Here is a 25254-nt window from a genome sequence, read left to right on the forward strand (position 1 = left end):
CAAGAATTAAGGCAAGTCAAAACTCGGTGTACCAAAGTGGACCCCCTTTTGACTTTTCCAAGGTGTACCTATAAAGAGGCCGGCGAGTGTACATCCTCAATTAATTTAAAAACATCCGATAATTTCAGTTGACATTTACTTTTATTTACGCCAGCAGAGGGCGTAATGACGTCAGCACCACGCGTCCATTTGACGTTGGAGGTCACTGGGTTGTCATCAAACATGGCGGCCTCCTTGCTAAGCAGGAGGACAGCCTTATTCTTTGGCGTTAGTAAACTAAACTCCTTTATACCGGCTGTAGTCCAGCAGATCGCGAACTATAACCCTAGACCCCTTCGGTTGAATATAAAGGACCCTTATATACCTAATAAAGAGAGCGAGAGGACGCCCGACTGGCAGAAGACTGAGAAGTATGAGCGCAGACTGTTCGGCCGTTATGGACACGCGTCTGGAATTGACCCGGCCAAACTCTGGCCCTCTCATGCCCGGCTGGAGGAGCTGATGGCCGAGGAGAGAGAGTGGCATCCTCCGATCGAGGTGATGCTGGAAAACATCGCGGCCAGAGAGAAGGAGAAGGCGCAGAAGCGGATGGAGAGGTGAAGTGAACCTGACTAGTCTACAATATTCAACATCTCCGCATATTCACTGATAAACGTTTCACTCCAAAATTAAAATGGTGTTAATTTACTCACCTTTATGTTGTTACATAACCTTATGATGCGTGTTTCCTGCAATGTCCGAGATTTGGTTTAACATGCAGCCAAAGTGGATATGGACGTGGGCTTTCAAATTCCAAAACCTTAACTAAAATAACTTATTTATTGTTGTATGGCGGTTGACAAGCCAACTTATGCTGGTAAAAGAAATCTCAAGTTATTATTTAGTGAAAAATTCCTTCAAACATTCAAATTTGACGGTTAGGACGCCTCACGAGATATGTCAAACGCTATTGGTTCCCGCGGGCGTCGTATTTAAATAAAATAAATAATAAAATATTACAGTAAAATTGTTTATTTTGGTGTGTGGATTTTGCTTTTTTTTTACTCTTTAAGATGCAAAAATTATTCTTCTTCTTGATGCAATTTTGCTATGCGTCTGTTGTTCTTAAAGGAACAGTTCACCCAAAATTGAAAACCGTTGAATGTGCGAGACTTTCAGTTATTTCTAGCTGTACAAAACAAGCTTGTCATGCTGCTTACTTGATATTGCAAACTGGTGTTTCCTATCATATTATTTAAATGTATTATCATAATTGTAAACATTGGTTTCTAGCGCAAATAGTTTTACTCTTTACTGCACTTTTTTCTTATAGTTATTTACCTGTAGTGTTTAATGAATTAGAAGAATCATACATTCATAGAAAATGTTTACTATTTTACTTCCTCCTTGCAAAATAATTTAAAGTTTTTAACTTAAAGTCGTTTGCAATTATTTTCCTCACTAAAACTGTTACATACTGTTAACTTTATTTGTCCTTTTTTCAAATATTTTTTTGCTGCAAATAAAAGTTTGTAACATTGAGATTCACTTCATAACTGGTTGGTTTGGTTTATGGCTAGTTAACGCTATAACAGACTTTTTTTTTTTAAATCCCTATGGGAAAAATATTCACCCCTATAATATAAAAAAGCTACATAAAATAAGTTTGGAAGAAGTAGATGATCACAACTATTTAATTTTCTTATTATAAAACATTGTACAGTGTTCGTTACCTGATCACGGCCATTGGTTTTTACACAGCTTTAATGTGCTTTTCCATTTATTTCCACACAGAGAGAAGACAATTGCTGCAAACATGGCCTAAAATGCCCAAGATGATCGCAGACTGGAAAAAGCAGAAAAAGGAGGTGAAACAGAAGCAAAGAGAGGAGAAAATAAGGCGAGACAAACTGCTGGCCGAGGCAAGAGAGCGCTTTGGATACGCGCTGGACCCCCGCAGCGTCAAGTTCAAAGAGATGGTTGCTGAAATAGAAAAAGAGGAGAAGAAGAAGAGGAAACTTCTGAAACGCAGGAAGAGAGAGGAAGAGCAGGGCTTGCCCACAGCGACCGCTGAATCCAGCCAATAACCCTCACTGCTGAGAACAATGACTTTTATACAGTGCTACTGTATTATTTTGTAAAATTGGTTTCTTTGTACATGTATCCCACGGATGTTTAATTAAAATCAGGCACTGAAACATACTTCAGAATAAACTGACTTCAGAAAATATATATGCATATCTGACTGAAAAACTGTGATATTCAAAGAGCTTAAAGGCACAATATGTAAGATTTTTGGATTAAAATATCCAAAAACCACTAGAAGTGTTATATATTTTGCTGAATTTGTACTTACATTATCCCAAATGTTTCCAAGAATGTTTAAATCCAGAGAAATAAGCAATTTTAACCAGGATACGGACCGTGTGTGTGTCGCCTATCAATGACATAATACCCGCGTTACCCTCTGTTTTATTTTGTAGAAACCATGGAAACACCAAAGACGCTTTAATATATTATGTTTTTTATTAGACGTGAGCAACTGTTTGGATACATTCATCGACAGAATACTAATTGTTATACAGCTCAACACAGTAAGACTTATTGTTTAAATCTCGTTTTCTAGATTTACTGCGAGTACCATGTTTTACCATGACTAATATCAATCTAACTTACTGCAGTGTGCAACAAGTGTCTCATAGCAGCCGCCGAGTGAACGCAGAGTAGCATTATAACAACTTTCAACACACAAATGTGTCTAATATGATAAACAGCGCTGCGTTACCCCACATATGCATGAACGGAAGTGGCGACTGCGGCATAATAAAAGTACCACTGCTCTCGAGACATGTCACGCTCGACACTCAGTCCTTACGGATTCTTTTCCACCGGCTGTAGACGTGAAGGCAACACCTCCCATGATTCCGCGAAATCAAGGCATCATCAAGCTACGCCTTTGTTTTGAATAAGCGACCTCTAGTGGCGAAAACTACATATTGTGCCTTTAATGATCAAATTTGATAATTCCTTGTTAAACTTTGAGAAGACCTACATAAAGTTAAAAAAAAAAACATACTTTTTAGGAACAATTTAGCTTATGCATGAAAAATCTGATTTATTCATACAGTAACCCATTGCATTTATTGTTAAATAACTGCATTGATTGAGCATGACTTAAATTTACTATAAAAATTATGCATAAATTATACATTTAGAAAAATTTTAATAGCAATAATAAATATTAACTACTAACAAAATATTTTGCATAACAAAAAATAACCAGTGTTTGACAACTGAATATTTATGATGCATGTTGGGGAACTATCTGATTATTATAAAAGTTCTTGATTTATTCAAGAAAGGAATATAATATTCAATCCCACACTCAACCTTACAATAATCAGCATGTTTAATCAAACTTAGTGTAAAATGGCTTGTCCAATTTTTTCTTTTTGTAAACACCGTCAGTTTTCCAGTCATTTTCCCTTATTAAACCTGTACAGGACTTGACAAAAAAATACAGGAAGAAAAAATATCAATTTGATTTCCAATGCTCCCTAAAATGTACATTTTCACACAAAAGGAGCTTAAACCCTGGTTTACATTCGAAATATCCATCCATTATGTCTATTTACGAACTATTTACTATATGACTAAAATAAACATCAATTTGGCAAAAATAAGCTCCTGGGGGAGAATGTACATATGAAGTTTTTAGTGTCTCCTATAATAACACTGGATAAAAACCACACTGCGTCTTTGGTCTTTCATTCTCCCCATAAAGTGACCTGGTCATCAGGGAAGAGGATCATCTCTTCTCACAAAGATGTTATTTCATCTTGGTCACTGGTGTCAGCCTTAAGTTTGATCAGGGCTGCATGGACCCTGAACTGCGTCCGAGACTCCATCGAGTACTCTTTGTAGTTATTCCTAACAGGAGAGACAATAATAACCTGACATTTCAGACTGGAGCAAACAAAATGACAACAACAAATCAAGTATTTGTGTGTGTGTGTGTGTGAACCAACTGTAGGTTTTGTCCTAGCCTGAACTCACTTAGCTTTCTGCAGTAGTTTGATGGCTTGCTCTTTCCTCCCTGTGTCTATGCACAACAGACTCAACTCCAGCAGAGCATTAGGAACCAGGTAATGATCAAACTTCAGCTTCTTTTCACTGTTAAAGGCACAAAAACATCTCAAACTTCATCCTAAGACAACAACCATTTCTGAAGGGAAAACCCGTTAATACAGGAGCACTGGCCTGCTGTAAACCTGTCTGAAACAGTCCTCTGCGGCCTGCGTCTGGCCTTGGTTCTTCAGACACAGGCCTTTCAGAAGCAGGATCAAAGACATGTCGTCCATCGTGTACTCGTTCTCTACACATACAGAAAGAATCAGTGTAAAACAATATATAGGATACAGCATACTACTGTACAGGTAGGTTATATAATGCATAATTATATTTAAAAAAAAAAAAAAAACGGCTTCCGTTGAACACAAAAGATGATATTTTGAAGAATGTTGGAAACCAAACAATTTCTGGCCCCCATTGACTTCCATAGTATTTTTTTCTCCATACTATAGAAGTCAACTGTTTGATTACCAACATTCTTCAAAATATATTTTGTGTTCAACAGAAGAAAGAAACTCATACAGGTTTGGAACAAATTGAGGGTGAGTAAATGAGGAGAGAATTTTCATTTTTGGGTGAACTATCCCTTTAAGGCCTGCTATTGTCAAAAACAATATTCAAAAGGAAAAGATATTTCCTCTGGTACTTCTAGTAATGATGACAAAGGGAGTAAAATAACATGTCAGTTTACATGTTATACAGCATGATTTTTAGCAGTTACTGTCATTTTAATCAAATAAAATGATTTTAATATAAATTATTTAAAAAATGGTATAAATAAATATATATATTGTGCTGTCAAACGATTAATCGTGATTAATCACATCTAAAATAAAAGTTAGTGTTTACATAATATGTCTGTGCACACACACACACACACTATATATATATATATATATATATATATATATATATATATATATATATACACACACACACACACCTCAAGTTTTAAAATGAATAAATTTGTTGAAATTAAGTAAATGAAAGTAAATGAAGTAAATAAGAAATTAATTTAAAAAGGAATCCATTATAAAATATGTAAACATCTAAACATAAGGATAAACTGGTAATAAAATCAACAATTTGATTTAAAAAACAAACTAACTGACCATGCAATATTTAGCAATTGATTATAGAAATTATGTTTTTTAAATATAATATTTCTAATGGATTTAATTTTTAATTGGTCTATTTATTGCTTATTCTATCATCTATTTCTTCATTATTCACAAACTGCAATTACTTAATATAAAACATCAGATATCCTAACTGATGTAACTTGTCATTGAATACAGAGGAGTTAGTGCTGTATTACCTGGAGCCGCCTGTAGGGAGCGCTCCGCCTCTAACAGCGTCTCCATCATGCCCTCTGTGAGCTCAGGCTGTTTGCTGATGATGGAAAAGCCATTCCACATGTACATCATCTCCTGAAATATGCAGCACATTAGAAATCAAAAATGTTGCTGACATTATTTGAAATTACAGACATTGTCTCCTGAATGTTTTGTATGTTATTCTTACAAGCACAGGAACAGGAAGTCTGATTGGATTGCTGGCTTTGTACCGTCTTGCTTTACGAATGGCAAACTTTTCTGTGGGTGGAGATTTCCCAGCTATCTTCTGTTTGTATGTCGGCACCTGTCTGAGAGACAGATAAAGAGAGATAGGAAGTGAACAGGAATAATAAAAAAAGACTAATGTCTGTTTTAATACAGTTTTAATACTGTACCACATTAACACACATCCAGTAAACCCACATACAGAAAGACTTTTTTTTTTTCATGAAAGCCTCATCTGCTCCTGTCTTGGCAATGCAATTCCATGCGAGTGTATTTACCTAAAGAGATCCACCTCATTATCCCCAAACGGCCGGGATTCGGAGTCTGGAAGCATGCTGAGATAAGCCGCCTTCATGTACACGTACATGGCCTGAGAGAGACAGAGACAATCATAATAATCCTTCTGTACACTGAAACATACTGTACGTAATCACAACCAGCAGCAGAACCAACCAGTCCAAACAAAAACCTGGCAAAGACGTCGACCCACAAAGCCAATTTACACAGCTTACATGTGGCAGTTTGTCTAATCGATGTGATATAACTTCAGTTTTTAAAAAAAAAAAAAAATACAGTGCAATCCCAGGCTTTACACCTGTATGATCTTATTTCATGTTTCTGAGGAGGAAGTCTGTCTGCATTTAGACCAGAATTGTTGGCTAACGCTACTGTTGGCTAACCAACTGCTGAGAACATTTCGACAATCATTAAGAAAGTCATTTTGCTCATGTAAATGGAAGAAACATACACCTTCCTTTACTTAATTTCTTCATAATTCAGTGAGAGTTTTTCAAAGTTTCAAATACTTCAAAAAACTAAGTAGAAAGACAGAAAACCTCTGCAATTTTAGTGCTGTCCTGATTTACATCTTTGCTAAATTCAATAAAATCTTGTTCCTTTTTTATGTTTCCTGTCTTGAGCTGTATATATATATATATATATATATATATATATATATATATATATATATATATATATATATATATATATATATATATATACACACACACATACATACACATTTTCCCAGCACCAATAAAATCCCACACTTGATTTACATTTTGGGTGGAGGCCTTTTCAAACGTGTGACGCAGAAATGTCTATACAGATCCCATTTAGATAATAATGATATGGGCGTTTCTCAGACATACAGTAAACTAAACTGCCTTTTGAATTATTAAGGATGTTGTACTATTAATCTTGTCACAAGAAATATAATGTAAATGAACTTCTAGACTTACACTAAAACATTACATTTCAGGTAGTGCTGTCAAACGATTAAATCGCATCCGAAATAAAAGTTTGTGTTTACATAATATATGTGTGTGTACTGTGTATATTTATTATGTATATATAAATACACACATATTTACATATATATCATATATATATATGATATATATGTAAATATGTGTGTATTTATATATACATAATAAATATACACAGTACACATAATAAATATACACAGTATGTATATATATATATATATATATATATATATATATATATATATATATATATATATATATATATATATATTAGACAAATATAAATTATATAAAAATATATAAATATATTTTTGTTTTGTGTGTATTTATAAATACATAATAAATACATAATAAATATACACAATATACACACATATTATGTAAACACAAACTTTTATTTCAGATGCGATTAATCACGATTATTCATTTGACAGCACTAAGATAATTAATTCATTCTCATTGGGCCTTAATCATGAAACACAACCAGAACAAACTCTATGCGAAAGTTTCATTGAAATAAATGTGACAATTTGCGTACAAATTAGCGATTTAAGTTTGTTCTGCATGTGTTTCACAATGAATATTTAAATTAGTAATTTGAAAATAAGAATTACGTGCCCAGTAGCGTTTACCCACCATGCAAAGCACGCAATTGCGTGATTATTACCGAGGGGATGCGATCACGGCCCCTAATAATGTAAACCCGCCCCTGTGCATGCCTAATTGTAACAAACCCTAAAATCGCAATATGGCTTTGTGCAATTATCAAATCACAAAGGCAGCGATTTAATTAAATAAATAAAAGCACTAATGAGGGCGGGGCAACCTGTCACTCATATGAGATCCACCAATAGCCAACCACAACCATCCAATCAATTCCACATGGGAAAAAAACAAAAAAAACAAATCAAGTCCCGCCCCACATTTTTTCTTGTTTGAGAAGCCGTTTCACTTGGATATACGTCACAATAGGGGAGAAAATACTATAGCATCTTGCCGACAAATGTGCAGCCCTATTTCAAATGTTATTTTTATTTAAAATGCAGTGTTTTCCATATGTACTAGAGCAGTGGTTCTCAAACCTGTCCTGGAGTACCACCAGCCCTGCACATTTTGTATCTTTGCATCTATCACACCTGATGTGCTCATTAGTAGAGAATGGATGTGTCAGATGTAGGGAGACATACAAAATGTGCAGGGCTGGTGGTACTCCAGGACAGGTTTGAGAACCACTATACTAGAGCATTGTGAGCAGTAGGGTCACCTTAGACCAGCGGCTTTCCTGGCTGAGCAGGTCTGCGTAGAAGTATGCCATCTTCCAGTGTCTCTTAAAGGTGAAACACCACATCAACTCCCAGTAGCACATGTGATGAAACTGTTTCCAGGCCTGCTGGGCCTTACAGCCATCCTCAAACAGTGCCACCGCCTGGACAAGCAGGGATACAATAATGTTAATCAGTGAACATTACGGCTTATTTACAATGTTAGTCAAAATTTCTTACAAATAGTTTTGCATGACCATTTTCCACCTCTCTCTGACACATGTTTTAAAGCCATAAAGCAACTGTCTTCCAACCAGTCTGAAGGCTTTAAAAAGGCCATATTATGGCTTTATCAAAGTCTTGATTTTGTTTTTAGGGCTTGAATGTTCAAAAAGCACTATTTTTTACATATTCTCCATTGTTGCAGCACCTCTCTTCCCAGTCTGTCAGTATCGCTCTGTTTAGTTTCTGTCTCTATGAAGCTCCTCCTTCTGAAAAGCACAATGTGCTCCGATTGGTCGGCTGGTCCAGTGTGTTGTGAGTGGTCAACCACTTCGAGTGTGTTTGGGAAATGTCACGCCTCTTATCATAACCGCACATTTCAACACTACTAACTAACTCAAAAAGACCTCGCCCCTTTATTTTGCGTATGTCTTGGGTGGGAATTATTTAAATGAGGAATATTGTGTTGTGTTCGTTCCTGTAAGAAAACTCAAGACTGCAATGGAGGCATTTCAGGGAGTTCAGAAACAGTGTTACTGATATAGAAAATAACTCCCTCTGGCATGACTTTGTGCTTTGTAAATTTTGCAGCAACAGCAACAATACACACTAAAGAATAAACGCTATGTGATCAGATTTGAAATGAAACTACCATTTATGAATTCTGGTAAATGTTTTTCTCTTGTTTCTTACCTCATCAATGTTGCCCTTTATTTCTTCTGCCCGACCTGCAAAGAAAAGGAAAATCGCTCCCTGGAGAGATGATCAGAACATGAGCTTCAAAAACACCCAATGTGAAAAAAACATTTTCCAGCTAGTATGTGAATGAACTCACAGAGTGTGGATATGAACTAAAAGCCACAAAAGTCCAATTTTCATTTTAGAGGGTCTTTAAAGTAAATTTATTAGAATTAAACCAAATTATCTTCATAAGCATGTCAACATGGCCCTGAAAATCTTAATAAATTAATTTAGAAATGAAATAGAGAGAAAAGACAGAACATACCCGTGGGTATCGCAGGCGAAATGGCTTCAGAAGTCTCTCCGCCTCTTCCACCTCCCCCTCGCCAGTACCTATGCAAAACATCACTTTATTAATAACTATAAAAATATCAGAGAATTCTATCATTTCAATATACACACTAACATTCAAAAGTTTGAGGTCATTGAGATTTATGTCTTTGAAAGGAGTCTCTTCTGCTCACAAAGGCAGCATTTATTTGAGCAAAAATACAGTAAAAATAGAAATATTGTGAAATATTATTACAATTTAAAATCATCATTACTCCAGCATCATTACCCCAGTCTTCAGTGTCACATGATCCTTCAGAAATCATTCTAATTTGATGATTTGATGATCAAGAAACATTTATTATTATCAATGTTGAAAACAGTTGAGCTGCTGGAAACAGATACTTTTTGTTTCAGGATTCTTTGATGAATAGAAAGTTCAGAAAAACAGCATTTATTTAAAAAAAAATTTGTAACAATATAAATGTGTTTACTTTCACTTTTGATCAATTTAATGCATCCTTATAATTAATTTCTTTAATTAAAGTTTTGAATGGTAGTGGTTATATATATATATATATATATATATATATATATGCATATTAAATTTGCTTAAAGTTGCGCAGTTACCTAAAGAAACATTAATGCTGTAAGATGTCTGATTTATGTGGGTATCAAAATAATAATTTAATCACAAATACATGCTACCTAAAATAAAGGAGAGGAAGGTGTAGAAACAGAGCAGGAGGAGGGCGCACAGCATAGAGCGCAGGGTGTGAGAGGTGGCACCGGTGTACAGCTGAGAGATGCCAAATTCCTACACACACACACCAAAAAAAAAAAAAAGAATAAATACATGAAGATTCACACTGGCATGTATCTGCAAAAATTACTTAAATTCAAATTCGAGACATCTGAAGTAAAATTTCAAAACCTTATCTCCAGAAAAGCCTGCAAACTCTAGCAGCTTGAGTATCCGGGCAGGAAACAGTGAAAGAGTCTGTGTGAGAGTGAAGAACAGCAACACGATTGACAGTCTGGAGTTTATTCGTAGGAAGATATGCAATATCACAGATAAACATACCAAGTTGAAAGCCCCGATCCCAAAAGAGACTCCGCCCTCTAAGTGCTTGTGGCTTGGTCCTTTGAAAGCTGTATCTGACTGGATGAAGGCGTGAAGCTCCCTGCATGAGAATCATGACGTCATACACAGCAGACAGATTCAATGAACAGTTCAATTCAAGGGCATGATGTCGGTGCACGAGTGGGAATCAAAGATGGGTTGCTTCTATTGGATTAAAGGGATAGTTCACCCAAAAATGAAAATTCTGTCATCATTTACTCACCCTCAAGTTGTTCCAAACCTGTATGAATTTCTTTCTTCTGTTGAACACAAAAGAAGATATTTTGAAGAATATGGGTAACCAAACAATTGATGGACCCCAATGACTTCCATAGTATGGAAAATATAGATTTCATACAGGTTTGGAACAACTTGAGGGTGAGTAAATGATGACAGAATTTTCATTTTTGGGTGAACTATCCCTTTAAAAGGAGCATGTGTCTGAATGCCACCAATTTTTCTCATTTACTTCACTTACTTACTAAAGACTTACTTGTATATGAGGTAACTGTTCCGTACTTTGATTCCTCCTTTAATAAAACTCACCATATTCTCATCCTGTCAACAAACAAAGAGAGAATGAGAAATCAGGTGCAAATTTGAACTCTGCACTCTTAGGAAAAAAAAGGTTTGATGGTGTTCTAAATAGAACCCCAGAGTTCTGACTCAAGAACTCTTTATGCCAAAAAGTGTCTATATAGGAAGAAATGTCTTAAATTATTGAATAATAGAGTGGTGCAGGGATGACGTATTTCTGTAGGCCATAGCCAGGAAACAAGTTTTTTTTTTTTTTTCTTTTAAAAAAAGGGATTTTGGTTAAAAGCCTGAAATAATGTCTTTGGTGAACACAAGCTCAAGATATTTTCATGTTTTATTCTACAACATAAAACGCACCAGTAATACACTACTCATGATTTTTTTTTAAAGCTTTTACATGTCTTGAAAAAGGCCGTTGCTAACTAATGGCTAAATGTGACTAGAGAGGTTGTCGGGGACATTAAGGTATGTTTACAAGCCGTTTAATTCATAAAATTTAATTAGGATTAAAAGTGAATTAAATTAAAACTAAATCCCATGATGGGAACCCCTAAAATGTTCTATATATGAAGCATCTGAAAGAACCCTTTAATAGGGGTGTGACGAGGCAGGATTTTCACAGTGTTTTTAAGAAATCCTTAATGACGAAATACATGACTTGAAAAATAGTCTGCAGGTGCATTTGATATAACTAATCATCTTGTAATTTATGTCACTTCAGTTCTACTTTCTGAGTATGAATTATCATATGCGGTAGACAACTGCTTGGCTTCTATCCTGTATGATTTCATATGAGTCTCTTCAGACCAGAACTGTACATGATTTATGAGCTTCTACAACTTTTGACCTCCTAACTGAACTCCTTTCCACAAATTGATCATAGAAATAAAAACAGTATAAATAAAAATGAATAACACAGTTTTCTCTTAGTCTTATTAAGTGCAAACAATAAGTGCAACCATAATCAAAGTACTCTCAATATTCAAATATGCAAATAGAGACCAAACTGTTCTTCAGAGCTAAGAGATGGTTACAACTACACAGCCCAGCCTAAGATAGCTTTCATATTGGGAGATAATTGCATGCATCAGGGAGCCGCTTTTAAAATGTGGGGTGTTGAAATCGTGTTTGAATGTGCGCTTGCGGTTTACTTTCGCTTTCGATTTTGTGTTCTCGCGTACTCTATGAATAGGGAGCAACAGCGCTGAGCGCACATTCTAGAAGATAAAAGACATTTGTCACATGCTTTTAGGCTCTGTTGTGCAACAAATCCTCCGCCGTGTCATCCTCCGCCATTGTCAGTCATCTCGTCATGTGATCAGTGAACTGTGAATCCTGCTGCAATACGTATGACTCTGCAGCTCGTGTTTGATGAGCTAGATGGGATTGAAGTGGCCGTTATCCAACTGAATTAAATGTTTGTTTGTTTTTTCATAAAAAGAAATGGACAGTGGAGGCGTAATGTAAACATAGCGGTGGCATATTCTATCCACCCTCACTCTGTCATGGCAATTTTACGAGACAGCTTTTCAACTCAACGAGAAATCTTGTCACATTTTAATCTCGCAAGACCTCGTGGCACGAGATCTCGTCACACACCTACCCTTTAAGGATCTATATAGAAACATTTCTTCAAAAAGTGTGGAGTAGGATGGAGTGAAAATGGGTTAAAAAGACATTGAGCATGTTTACATGCACACCAGTACACTGACGGAACTATCAAAAATCAGTTTATTGAAATAACCAGATTTACCGGTTTACATGCAAATCAATAACCTGACAATGCAAGTAAACCATGTTTACAAGACTGTTTTAAAAACAGGTTATTTCCCAGTGGTGACGTTAAAACGTAAGCATCCATGTATTTCACTCAGAGTATTATGTATTATGTGAGTTGTGACGTTAAATAAAGCATTAAAGGGATAGTATATGACTATATTCTTTCAGACGAACACAATTGGAGATATATTTAAAAATATCCTTAGTCCTCTAAGGTTTATAATGGTAGTGAAGGGGGGGCGAGATTTTAAAGCCCCAAAAAAATCCATCCATCCATCATAAATATAATCCATACGGCTCCAGAGGGTTAATAAAGGCCTTCTGAAGTGAAGTGATGGTTTCTGTAAGAAAAATATCCATATTTAAATCTTTTTAACTATAATAACTAGCTTCTGACGCACTGATGAACATGGAGGCGCAGAGAATAGAGCAAAAGAAAACACTGGTCACAAATTAGAAGTCTAAAACAATAATCTTTAAAGAGAAATGTTGGAGGATTTCGATATAATAGAAGAGGAGCTTCAGTTTGTTGCACAGCCCTATTTGTTTGAACCGCAAGAAGTGTCTAAGCTTATGATACTCCTACATCCTGCGTCATACATCGCGTCAGAAGTTAATCTTGTGGCACAAGTATGCGTACGATCGTCCGCCAGAAGCTAGTTATTTTAGTGTATAAAGTTTTATATATGGATATTTTTCTCACAAAAACCCATCGCCTCACTTCAGAAGGCCTTTTATTAACCCCCTGGAGCCGTATGGATTACTTTTAAGATGGGTGGGTGCATTTTTGGGGGGCTTTAAAACACACACCCCTGTTCACTACCATTATAAAGCTTGGTAGAGCCAGGATACTTTTAAATACATCTCCAATTGCATTCATCTGAAAGAAGATAGTCATATACACCTAGGATGGCTTGAGGGTGAGTAAATTATGGGATAATTTTACTTTTTGGGTGAACTATCCCTTTAAAAACCTCAGAGTATTTCAAAATGTCAGCAGGAAACCTGAACAGATTCATTCTCCTCTCATATTTGAACTTGTCCTTTGGCTGTACGAGATGAGAACACATTTTTTATATTTCTTGGGTCAAGAAAAAGTCTGATTTTGCAATTTATTTCTCCTCCCCTACTGCGAAACACTAGCTGTGGCTGGATGACCTTAAATCTGCTGTACAAGGATGCTTTCCTATCACATATCACACATGTGCACCTCAACAAGCCGACAGAACGCAGGTTAAGGTGTTTACATGCCCGGCAAATTACACACACGGTTTAAACAAAACACCTGAGATTGTCTGTCTGTGAGTGATTGTGTTAGAGACCTTTGTTTTGAAATGTGTCAAACCTGTAAGAACGTGAGAGCGGCTCGGTGTAGTAAACACTCAGCGTAACACACTTCAGCATGGAGCTGCTCTGTAACACATCAAATAGAAATGATTCGAAGCTAGTTTGTAAAACACTTTATCTTAAAATGGTTATTAAATTAAGCACCTTATACAAAATGCTAACTGTCAGTTTCCGGTCTAAACACTAGCTTCTAGCTTTAGCAACATAATATGTTTGATTGAGTTTTATTTCTCCTATAATAGCAATTTTGAGCATTTCTGGGAAGAGAAAAAAGGCACCTTCTGAGAGATCCTCATCATTTGCTCCTCGGCTCCTCAGACCACCAGACTTCTTACGGAACCTGAGAGAGAACAGCAAGAACTCAAGATTAGTGTAGCAATGGTCACACAACAGTTCACTTTCGCAATTAATCGCTTGACAGCACGATATAAGTGACACAACACACAATGATAATGTCTAACACACTTGACCTGACTAAGATCAGCCAAAAGCACTTTCTTATGGAAGATGAGGGGGGAAAATTCATTCAAAAATAAAACTATGAATACATGCACTACCATTCAAAAGATTTTTTTTAAAATAAATCAATACTTTTATTCAGTAAGGGTGCATTAAATTGATCAAAAATGACAGTAAAGACAAAATTTATATTGCCATTTCTATTTCATATAAATGCTTATGGACTTTGTTCCTTAAAGAAAAAAATATATGTATCAAGGTTTCCACAAAAATATGAAGCAGCACAACAGTTTTCAACATTAATAATAATAAGAAATGTTTCCTGAGCTGCAAATCAGCATAATAGAATGATTTCTGAAGGATCATGTGACACTGAAGACTAAATTACATTTTAAAATAGTAAAACCTGTTTTTTTAAAATTGTAATATTTCACAATATTACTGTTTTTACTTTCAAAAGCATTACAAAACCCCAAACGTTTTAGTAGTTTTGTATCTTTTCAATTTGACATAAGCATTATATTTAAAAATTTAATTTTATTTGATAAAAATTGAAAATATATTTAACTAAATAAATAGCGGATGCATTTTAATAAATGGTGGATGCTGCACATTGGTGGTGGTTGAGGAGATTCCCCCTTCGATATGTAAAGCGCTTTGAGTACCCAGAAAAGCACTATATAAATGTAAGGAATTATTATTATTATTATTATAGTAATTTTTAATGCTTTTAACCTGTTAAAATGCATTTAAAATAAAGAAAATATATTCGATTGCTTAATTTGTTTGCCAACTGACTTAAAACACGCTACTGGACACTGAATATGCATCTTTAACTACATATTTAATATCAGTTATATAATTTAAAATGTGTCCATTTATTTGTCAATTTGTAGACTGATTTATGTATTCACACTTAATTTAAAATCTCCTACTGTTGTAATCTGAGCAATGAACACATATTCTCATCTTTCTCTTGAAAATATCCCATAGATTCAGGTCAGGCATGTTGGCTGGCCAATAAAGCACAGTAATATCATGGTCAGCAAACCACTTGGAAGTGGTTTTTGCACTGTGGGCAGGTGCTAAAGTCCTGCTGGAAAAGGAAATCAGCATCTCCATAAAGCTTGTCAGCAGATGGAAGCATAAAGTGCTCCAAAATCTCCTGGAAGATGGCTGCATTGACTTTGCACTTGATAAAACACAATGGACCAACACCAGCAGATGTCACGGCCCCCCCAAATCATTACTGACTTCAGAAACTTCACACTAGACTTCAAGCAGCTTGGATTCTGTGCCTCTCCAGTCTTCCTTCAGACTCTGGGACCCTGATTTCAACATGAAATGCAAAATTTACTTTTATCTGAAAAGAGGACTTTCGACCACTGTTCACTGTCCAGTTCTTTTTCTCCTTAGCCCAGGTAAGATGCTTCTGACGTTGTTTCTGTTTCAGAAGTGGCTTGGTAGTCCTTTTCCTGAAGATGTCTGAGTGTGGTGACTCTTGATGCGCTGACTCCGGCTTCATTCTACTCATTGTGAAGCTTTCCCAAGTATTTGAATCGGCTTTACTTGTCAGTATTCTCAAGCTTGCAGTCATCCCTGTTGCTTGTGCACCTTTGCCTACCCAATTTCTTCCTTCCAGTCAACTTTGCATTTAATATGCTTTGATATTTCACTCGGTAAACAGCCACCCCATTCAGTAATGACCTTCTGTGACTTACTCTCTTTGTGGAGGGTGTCAATGATTGTCTCCTGGACCATTGCCAAGTCAGCAGTCTTCCCCATTAGTGTGGTTTCAAAGAACAAGAGATACCCGGAATTTATACTGTAGGGATGGTCATTTAATGAAACTCAAATGTAAATATTCTAATATTTTGAGATACTGGATTTTGGACTTTCATTAGCTGTACGCTCTAATCAACAAATTAAAAAAAAAAAAACTTTTGAAATGTTTTACTTTACATGTAGGGAATCTAGAATATATGAAAGTTTCATTTTTTAAAATAATTTACAATAAAAAAATGAACTTTTCATGATATTCTAATTATATGACCAGCACCTGTACTTCAGTACAAACTAACGTCACTCTCCCAGTAGGATGTTTGGAGGGTTTAGGAGGAGATCACAGAGAAGGATCTCCCTTGTGACTCATTCCTTCTTAAGCAAACCGAAAGTGAGCTGATGTGTGACTGTTGCTACACCCACATACGCTCGTCTGGATTAGTGCTGCATGGTAACATGGGACATATAGGCCTGTGCATCTCTTCTACTCCATTTAATCTATGTTATGTAAGGCCAATAAAAGTCCCCATTAGACATGCCCAGCTGTCTGTCATTTAAAGTCACACCGTTACATCTCTATGCAAATACAAGCAAATGTAAACGCTCCAGGACTGGGTCAGCTGACATGGAAATAACCCCATTTGCCTAAAAATTAAAGGACAGAGGAAAAGCCTCTCCGTGACAGAAACGAATGCATTGTTTTGGCTCTCTTTCTACCTCTGGCACACCTCCTGAGCGCTCTTCATTGTGTTCCCAGCATGCACTATGTCGTCGTGTTGGAAGGTCATCATGGCCTGCATCTCTAATACTGTGGCATAGATCAGAGCGTGATACATGCTCTCTTTAGACCTGGAATACAACACAACATGCTTTTACACTCACATTTTACAGCAGGATACTAGTTTAGAGAAGAGTTTAGAGAAGGTTAATGCCTCAAAAATACTAGCTACATAATCTCGATTTCACATGATGGTTAACATGGTTACTGTGATGCAAGTTTCACATCAAGAATGATAGCCTAACTATAAAGATAACAATATTTGCGTGCACACCAGTGGATGAATATAGTTCTGTTTTTTATAAGTGCGTGCTGCAGCTTTAAAAGCTCGAGCCCTTCAAAGTCAGTTTAATTATAATTGGCTGTCAATGTTTTTATTGTTCATCAGCTGGAAAAAATCATTTTGCAAGTGATTCAAGTTATATTGTTCGTCTGCATCGTTATCATTATAGTTGTGGTGTGGTCTTCTCATAGAATTAGAATGATTATTAAAAACATATCCTTTTCGTTATCGTCCTTGGTGTGAACTGTCCTTAAATCTGGCACTTTCATTAAAAGTGAAATGTTCAATATCTGCGACGGGTTGATTTTCACGGTATGATAACTGTCTCAGAAAATATCAGTTTCACACTATACAGTATTAAACAATCAATCAATCAATCAATCAATTTCAATAATCCAAAACATGTCTAATCAGTTACATTTAATAATAGATTATGGATTAAATTAACAACTAATTTTTATCATTAATAATTTTTTTTTTTTTTTTAAAGAATAATACAGACCTATGAAATGTATTTTATTCAGAAAATTAATTTCATTAAATTAATACAAATATATTATCAAAAACGGTGGTAATCAAATGAATGCATAAAACTAACAATTTATTTCATGTTTTAAAATATAATTAAGTGAAAATTTAACAACTTTTATCATTTTTATTTGTTTATTTTTTTGTTTTGGCAAAGTGCTGCACAACAGAGATTTAAAACATGGACAAAAAATGATGTTCCTTAAATAATGTTTAACTGTATTATTATTATTATTATTATTATTATTAAGAAGTACATTCTATTGTACAACAGTAATATATTTTGTCATAATTTCTTCAAGTTAAACCGAACTTTTATTTTGACAGGTTGTAGTGAAGACCTTTGAGTTTCACTGTTTTGAGTGTATTTGACAATGATTTGATAATTTCTCAAAAAAAAAAAAAAAGATGAAATGTTCATTAAGCGTTCTCTCAGAGCAGCTCTGGATATGTTCATGTGTTCACGTCCTCATATTGCGAGACACATTGGCAGACACTGAAAACACCTGATTGCCACGCGTACTTGAGTATGCAGTAGCCGAAACGGTGCAGCTCATTCACATAAGTGGAAAGAAGTTGTTTACGCGCAGGTAAGATTCTCCGTCTGATTTATTTTTTTTCTAATTACTGTAGATAAGCAAATGTGCACAATATGATAATCGTACGTGTTCATACCATGATATATTGTCATACCGGTATACCGTTACAAGCCATGCGACACTAGTGTCACCAAATGGAATTTAAAAAGTAATGTCTGTTTTTAAATAGGGCTGCATGACGTAACGCAATTAAATCGCATGCGATTTGGCAAAGGCTGCGATTATTTTATGCGCAGCTTGTCAGAGCTGTACGGCTGTGATCAGTAGTAAATGCTTCTCCATCTGAAAGCCAGAGAGCACTCTTGCGCAGAAACTCAAAATATGCCCTGCCACAGAAGAAGATAACATGTGTCATATCTCTGTAGCTGAATAAACAGAAGATTGAAACGCTTTGATTAAACATGACTAATAAACACACAACTGCCTTATTCTGTGTGAGAAGCCACATCATCTCACAAAAGGATGCTCAACTGTCGTTATGAAGTGAGTTTGGAGTAAAAACATGTTATTAAATGTTGTCTTTTGTTGGACAAGATGTTAATAAATGCTTCTCATGTCTGGAAAGATGTTTGACGCGTGCTGCTTTTTCAAATGTAACTTACGTTATAAGTGACTCAAACTCGCAGTGCTTTCACATGGATTAGCATTTGGAGCCATACTTCATTGATAAGCTGCGCATAAAAAAATAATAATAAATCGCAGCCTTGTCGCACGATTCTTAGTGCGATTTCATAATCGCACTAAGAATCGCGTTTAAGTTCAATGTTATTTTTTGTATCGTGCGATAAATCGTGCAGCCCTATTTTTAAACTCGTGCAGCCCTATTTCACCAATAACTTCCCCAGTCTGTCATTGGTCGACATACAGATAAACCCCACCTCCCAACTCACGCCATTGGCCGAGCTGTTGCCATGCCAGAGTTTTCAAACAAACAGAGCAAGGTTTTGATAGTTTTTCATGGAAATTAACCTATGAATGGCTCTCTGTACATTAACATGGGATTGGAGAAAGCATTTTAGCAATCAATCAAAACACAGACCAACCAGCCAGTCTTAGCATACTAATAAAAAAAAGTTTTATAGCCTGAAACCAAGCATTATGTACTTCCTGTGGGGCCTGTTTTATAAAAAAGGAGGGTTGGAGCCATGTGATTTCCTTCCCAGTGTTAGGTTAGTCAGTCTTTTGGCTATATATTAATGAGTCTGTGTGCGGGACTATTGTCAAGCGTGAGGGTGTGTGATCTTTAAGTAAACATCCTGGAGAAGGGAGGGTGCCTGACGCAATTCTCTATCACAACTGGAATAAAGCATGCTATCATGGGATGACATCTATAATTAAAGAAGTACTTCACAGGGGAGCACATTTAAAGCAGCAAAAGACAAAATTTGCTGGTGCATCTGACAAAAAATAAAAAGCACATTGCAACATGGGCTTGGTAGATACCATACCTTTACTAAATACCCCACCTGCTCTTAAAAATACAGATACTAGAGGGCTGGAGAAATGGGGGAAGAGAAAGACAATAAGACTTCTCTCACCGTGGCCGTAGTTTATCCAAACTCTCATTAAAGTGGTTGTTGAGGAACAGATCCAAGGCCTCCATGCATTCATCAAGACAGACCTGTAAGGAAATCTGTCTGGAGCTGATGACACACACACACACACACACACACACACACACACACACACAATGAGTACATGCCATAGACTTCAATTGCTTTTCTATATAGCTAATTCGAATGACTACAGATTAGTAGTCAATATGGATGTTTTAATGACCAATATGATGAATTTATAATATTATATAGTTTAATGATAGCAAAGAAACATTCAAACAACGTCTGATATTATTTAACACAATATTTATTAAAGATGTACACAAAAATATTTAAAAATAAAATCATTAAGATCAATTATCAATTGACAAATCCTTAAAAATGAGCAATATCATACGAGTAGCCATGCGATAGCGTGCTGATATACAGCCATATTGCACAGCTACAAGTGTGATATTGCGTTTATACAACAGTTCAAAGGCACGAGTGTGTAAATAAATAAGAAACACCAACGGACTAAAAACCCTCTTTTGTGAGGAACTACTTCCTTCCGCCACGGATTCAAACCTCAAGTTGACAGTTTAACAGTTGAGCCCAAGATCCGTTACTAATTCTAAAACGTCACTTTAGAACTAGTAACGAAGGTACATTGAGTTGCTTCATTGAAACTCATTGTAATATGTAAAGTATTATGAGAGAGAGAGAGAGAGAGAGAGAGAGAGATTGCCTGAGCAAGTGTATTACCCGCATCTAGCTAATATTCTTCAGGTCAATCCTATATTCATAATCACAAAATCAGTTTGAATGTCCGCTGAGGAATGTGATATCTTTGTCTTTGTCCTTTTAAAATTTAAGAGGATTTCCCATGACAGTGCTACTCAATGCATTTGTCAGTTGCGCTTCGTAAGATGTTGTTTAAAGTGAAAACAACGTCCTTGTTTCAGTCCATTTCAATATAAAAGTCTTTGACTGACTCAGTGTTTGCCGTCATCTCATGGAGTATTAATGTAACTTTCACTGAAGTCGAAATCACTAATGGACTCTTTCTCAATACCAAAAAATACAGCATGTTATTTATATAAAATATTATTTATTGAACATTATAAAACGGTTAGTTCCTGTCCTTGATTCTGATTGGTCAATAGCTGTGTTTTATGACCGCTTCACCCAACGGTTCTGTGTATCACTACACAACACCCTTAGCAACCACTCTTAGCAACGTAAACTGTATGTTCTCAATTGATATTGTTCATTGAAGCTTACTGTATTATGCAGAAAAGTGTTGTGAGAAAGAGATCGAGTGAGAGTTTATTACCTGCATTCAAATTTAGTATTTTCCTTCAGGTCAATCCTATGTTCATATTAAAAAATGTTTAAATGTTTATCTTGTCCTTTTAACAGTTAAGGGGTTTTCCCATGACTGACAGCGCTAGTCAAAGCATTTGTCAGCTGCGTCTTGTTCCGTGTTCACAACAATTCAGTCTTTTCAATGTAAAAGTCTTCGCTACTGACTGACACACTCATAAAGACAGTCTTTGCCGCCATCTAATGGCGTAATAATGTAACTTCTGCTGATGTTCACAGTCAGGGACCATTTTTTCAGGCGGAAGGAATGCTTTTAGTGAAAATTTACCTCATAGTTTTTACCTCCGCTTCTTGTTGCGCCTAACAATGCCCTTCAGTCGTGACTTATTCACGATACAGCACAGCCTCTTGTACCTTATGGCTTACGTAATATTCAAATTAAAAACAATAGCAATTATAACATTATAAGAAGTAAAATAGGGAAAAAAAACAAGCAAATAGTTCAGTTAAACTCAGCTGTTCTCTGCGGGTACGCTGATGGCCTGGAGCTCGCATCTCCGAAAGCATCTAAACAAATTTTCAAATAACCACTGTTTATATATGAATCGCATATCTGAGGTCTAAACAACTACATTCTCACCTAAAAAACTCGTCCACCACGACACTAGCTGTGAGAATGCTGACAGCGGAGCGGAGTGATTCAAACGGTGAAATGGTTCTCGAGGCGATATTCGAGAACCAGATTTGTGTAACTGTCATATATATAAATTTCCCAGAGTGAAGCTTCCGAAATGACATTTACTACTAAACACTAAGACACAACTCAGACCTGTCAACAGCGCCCTTTATAAATTATGAACGCTCCCTGATGCAGAGTTCTTCAGCACCTGACCACTTAAGATATATTTAGCAGGACTAATTAATGTCAACTGGTTGATCCTGTTTTTAGATGCTTATCAAGATTAAAGAGCAGACATAAATTCATAGAAATGCACTAGTGAGAAATATGGGTCTCCAGCACCTGTTGCATATGAAATGTATAAACCAATTAGCATGCATTTGCTTAAATCCACCTGCATCCTGTTAGAGATGCAAAAACATGGTGTAATGCAATTGCATGACTTTACAAGTCATTTAAAGGTATCTGTAACCTTTAACTCTCTCTCAGCCGCAATGACTCATGTACAAATACACACATGCACCGCAGAATATGGCTCACACACTGTGTCACTAGTCAAGGTGTTTGATGTTTGCTCAGAGCACACATGCTGGGCTTGGACAGCCAGCGCCTTTGGATAAGAACACTGCACTGTGAACGAGTTTACTTTAACATTCTTGTGTGTAAATCCACCAGTGAACCTTTCTTAAGCATTATTTTCAGGGATAGTATTTCATCCTCTCACTGAGAACATGAGCTAAGCTCAAATTCTATTGCACAACGAGGAAGGAAGAGATGTGAAAATTTGACATGAGGAGAAAAAAAACTGCCAAAACTAAACGCAGATATACTGAATCAGCCATTTAGTGACTTCAGGAACCACAAGGCAGCAAGTTTTGAAATGTACAGCACTGACGCATTTCTTTAGTTTTAAAATCTCCATGTACAGAAAGAAACTCACTCATACTCACTTCTCTGTGACAGGTGCATTTTTCCCACTGGACATGATGTATTTTGTCTTGTTTGTTGTCCTCTTCTAGGCCTTGTGGCCACACAAACACCTGTTTCGAGTGCTCAGGCTGCCTGTGAAGAGCTTTTTCTTTCAGATCCCCAGTGGAAATTCACTCTCACTGCGCGTGAAGATGCTGCATTGATGAGGAGTGTTTTAAAACTCGAGCTGTCAGGGAATATGGATCAGTGTTCGGATCAACAGCTCGATTGGCAGAAGTGGGTGTGTGTGTGATGTGAGAACACAGACAGAGCTCTCGACTCCTCCTCGAGCTCTCCGCAGGTTCAACGGCAGGAGATCAGTGCGATTGTGCGAACGGGACAGAAGTTCGTAGCGCCATCTGGTGGTGGGGTGAAGCAGGTATTCACAATGCGACATGACGCACGAAACAATGCAAGGAATTGATATGGGTCAAAGACAATAAGTGTAATACAGCTTTGAGTCGTTGTTGCTGTTTTTCAGTACATCAGAATGGGTGCTGTTTTATTTGTTTGGGTTTTTTTTTTTTTTTTTTTTTTCTGAGCAAAAATTAAATATCATACATTTTTTTCTCCATGATTTACACAAGACTAAAATGTCATTCAGTGTAACAATCTTGTCAGGCATATTTACAACAAAACTCTATTTATGGATATTAAAGACTAATTACTTTTACCGCAAATGCTAATTACTTGTAATTTTACATTTTTAAACTTTGCCACTAGTTTTGCTCATTTGTCAGCATTTTTTACTAATTTAAAATGCAGTAAAATTTAGTATGCTCACTTATTCTTTTATATAGCCTATTTTAATACGTATAGGTCAGAATAAGTAGTTGTTTCAATTTTTACATAAGTATAAGTGTTGAATGACAATGGAACATTATTTCACATACACATTTTGACATTTTATTCTCCCAAAACGTTTTTGAAACCTTAAAAGTAGACGTTTTACTTGCATGCATTTAATGAGCTTTCTATGTACATAAAATCACTTTTGTAAATTTCTATTGATGCAGACATCTAAATGTCTTTGACCCCACCTCTATATATATATATATATATATATATATATATATATATATATATATATATATATAGTATCTCACAGAAGTGAGTGCACCCCTCACATTTTTGTAAATATTTTATTATATCTTTTCACGTGACAACACTGAAGAAATGACACTTTGCTACAATGTAAAATAGTAAGTGTACAGCTTGTATAACAGTGTAAATTTGCTGTCCCCTCAAAATAACTCAGCACACAGCCATTAATGTCTAAACCACTGGCCACAAAAGTGAGTACACCCCTAAGTAAAAATGTCCAAATTGGGCCCAATTAGCCATTTTCTCTCCCCGGTGTCATGTGACTCGTTAGTGTTACAAGGTCTCAGGTGTGAATGGGGAGCAGGTGTGTTAAATTTGGTGTTATTACTCTCACTCTCTCATACTGGTCACTGGAAGTTCAACATGGCACCTCATGGCAAAGAACTCTCTGAGGATCTGAAAAAAAGAATTGTTGCTCTACATAAAGATGGCGTAGGCTATAAGAAGATTGCCAAGACCCTGAAACTGAGCTGCAGCACGGTGGCCAAGACCATACAGCAGTTTAACAGGACAGGTTCCACTCAGAACAGGCCTCGCCATGGTCGACCAAAGAAGTTGAGTGCATGTGCTCAGCGTCATATCCAGAGGTTGTGTTTGGGAAATAGACCTATGAGTGCTGCCAGCATCGCTGCAGAGGTTGAAAGGGTGGGGGGTCAGCCTGTCAGTGCTCAGACCATACGCCGCACACTGCATCAAATTAGTCTGCATGGCTGTCGTTCCAGAAGGAAGCCTCTTCTAAAGATGATGCACAAGAAAGCCTGCAAACAGTTTGCTGAAGACAAGCAGACTAAGGACATGGATTACTGGAACCATGTCCTGTGGTCTGATGAGACCAAGATAAACTAATTTGGTTCAGATGGTGCCAAGTGTGTGTGGCGGCAACCAGGTGAGGAGTACAAAGACAAGTGTGTCTTGCCTACAGTCAAGCATGGTGGTGGGAGTGTCGTGGTCTGGGGCTGCATGAGTGCTGCCGGCACTGGGGAGCTACAGT

The 25254-nt window shown here is 36.4% G+C and overlaps 2 protein-coding genes across 3 annotated transcripts; one reads left to right on the forward strand and one right to left on the reverse strand.

Moving 5' to 3' along the window:
* Positions 1-150: 150 nt before the first annotated feature.
* gadd45gip1 (growth arrest and DNA-damage-inducible, gamma interacting protein 1) lies at positions 151-2209 on the forward strand. Its single transcript, XM_051888114.1, is given in 3 exon segments — positions 151-596; positions 1774-1801; positions 1803-2209. Coding segments are annotated over 3 exon segments (723 nt in total). The 5' UTR covers positions 151-165; the 3' UTR covers positions 2067-2209.
* A 973-nt stretch (positions 2210-3182) lies between these two features.
* On the reverse strand, positions 3183-23908 carry zgc:158403 (tetratricopeptide repeat protein 39A). 2 transcript variants are annotated; one of them, XM_051888095.1, is made up of 18 exons: positions 23141-23908; positions 20189-20293; positions 17180-17311; positions 14500-14561; positions 14220-14287; positions 11052-11116; positions 10520-10619; positions 10370-10435; positions 10141-10252; positions 9431-9498; positions 9118-9177; positions 8205-8366; positions 5951-6042; positions 5635-5755; positions 5429-5540; positions 4240-4354; positions 4036-4152; positions 3183-3909 (listed from the first exon to the last, which is right to left on the reverse strand). In XM_051888095.1, the coding sequence occupies exons 1-18, from the start codon at positions 23173-23175 to the stop codon at positions 3798-3800; spliced, it is 1704 nt and encodes a 567-aa protein (XP_051744055.1). In that variant the 5' UTR covers positions 23176-23908; the 3' UTR covers positions 3183-3797. The 2 variants fall into 2 exon arrangements, with proteins under 2 accessions (XP_051744055.1, XP_051744056.1); XM_051888096.1 differs by having other exon boundaries at positions 10144-10252; positions 23141-23903.
* Between the last annotated feature and the right edge of the window lie 1346 nt (positions 23909-25254).

The sequence above is a fragment of the Ctenopharyngodon idella genome, chromosome 3, assembly GCF_019924925.1.
Source record: "Ctenopharyngodon idella isolate HZGC_01 chromosome 3, HZGC01, whole genome shotgun sequence".
NCBI lineage: Eukaryota > Metazoa > Chordata > Actinopteri > Cypriniformes > Xenocyprididae > Ctenopharyngodon > Ctenopharyngodon idella.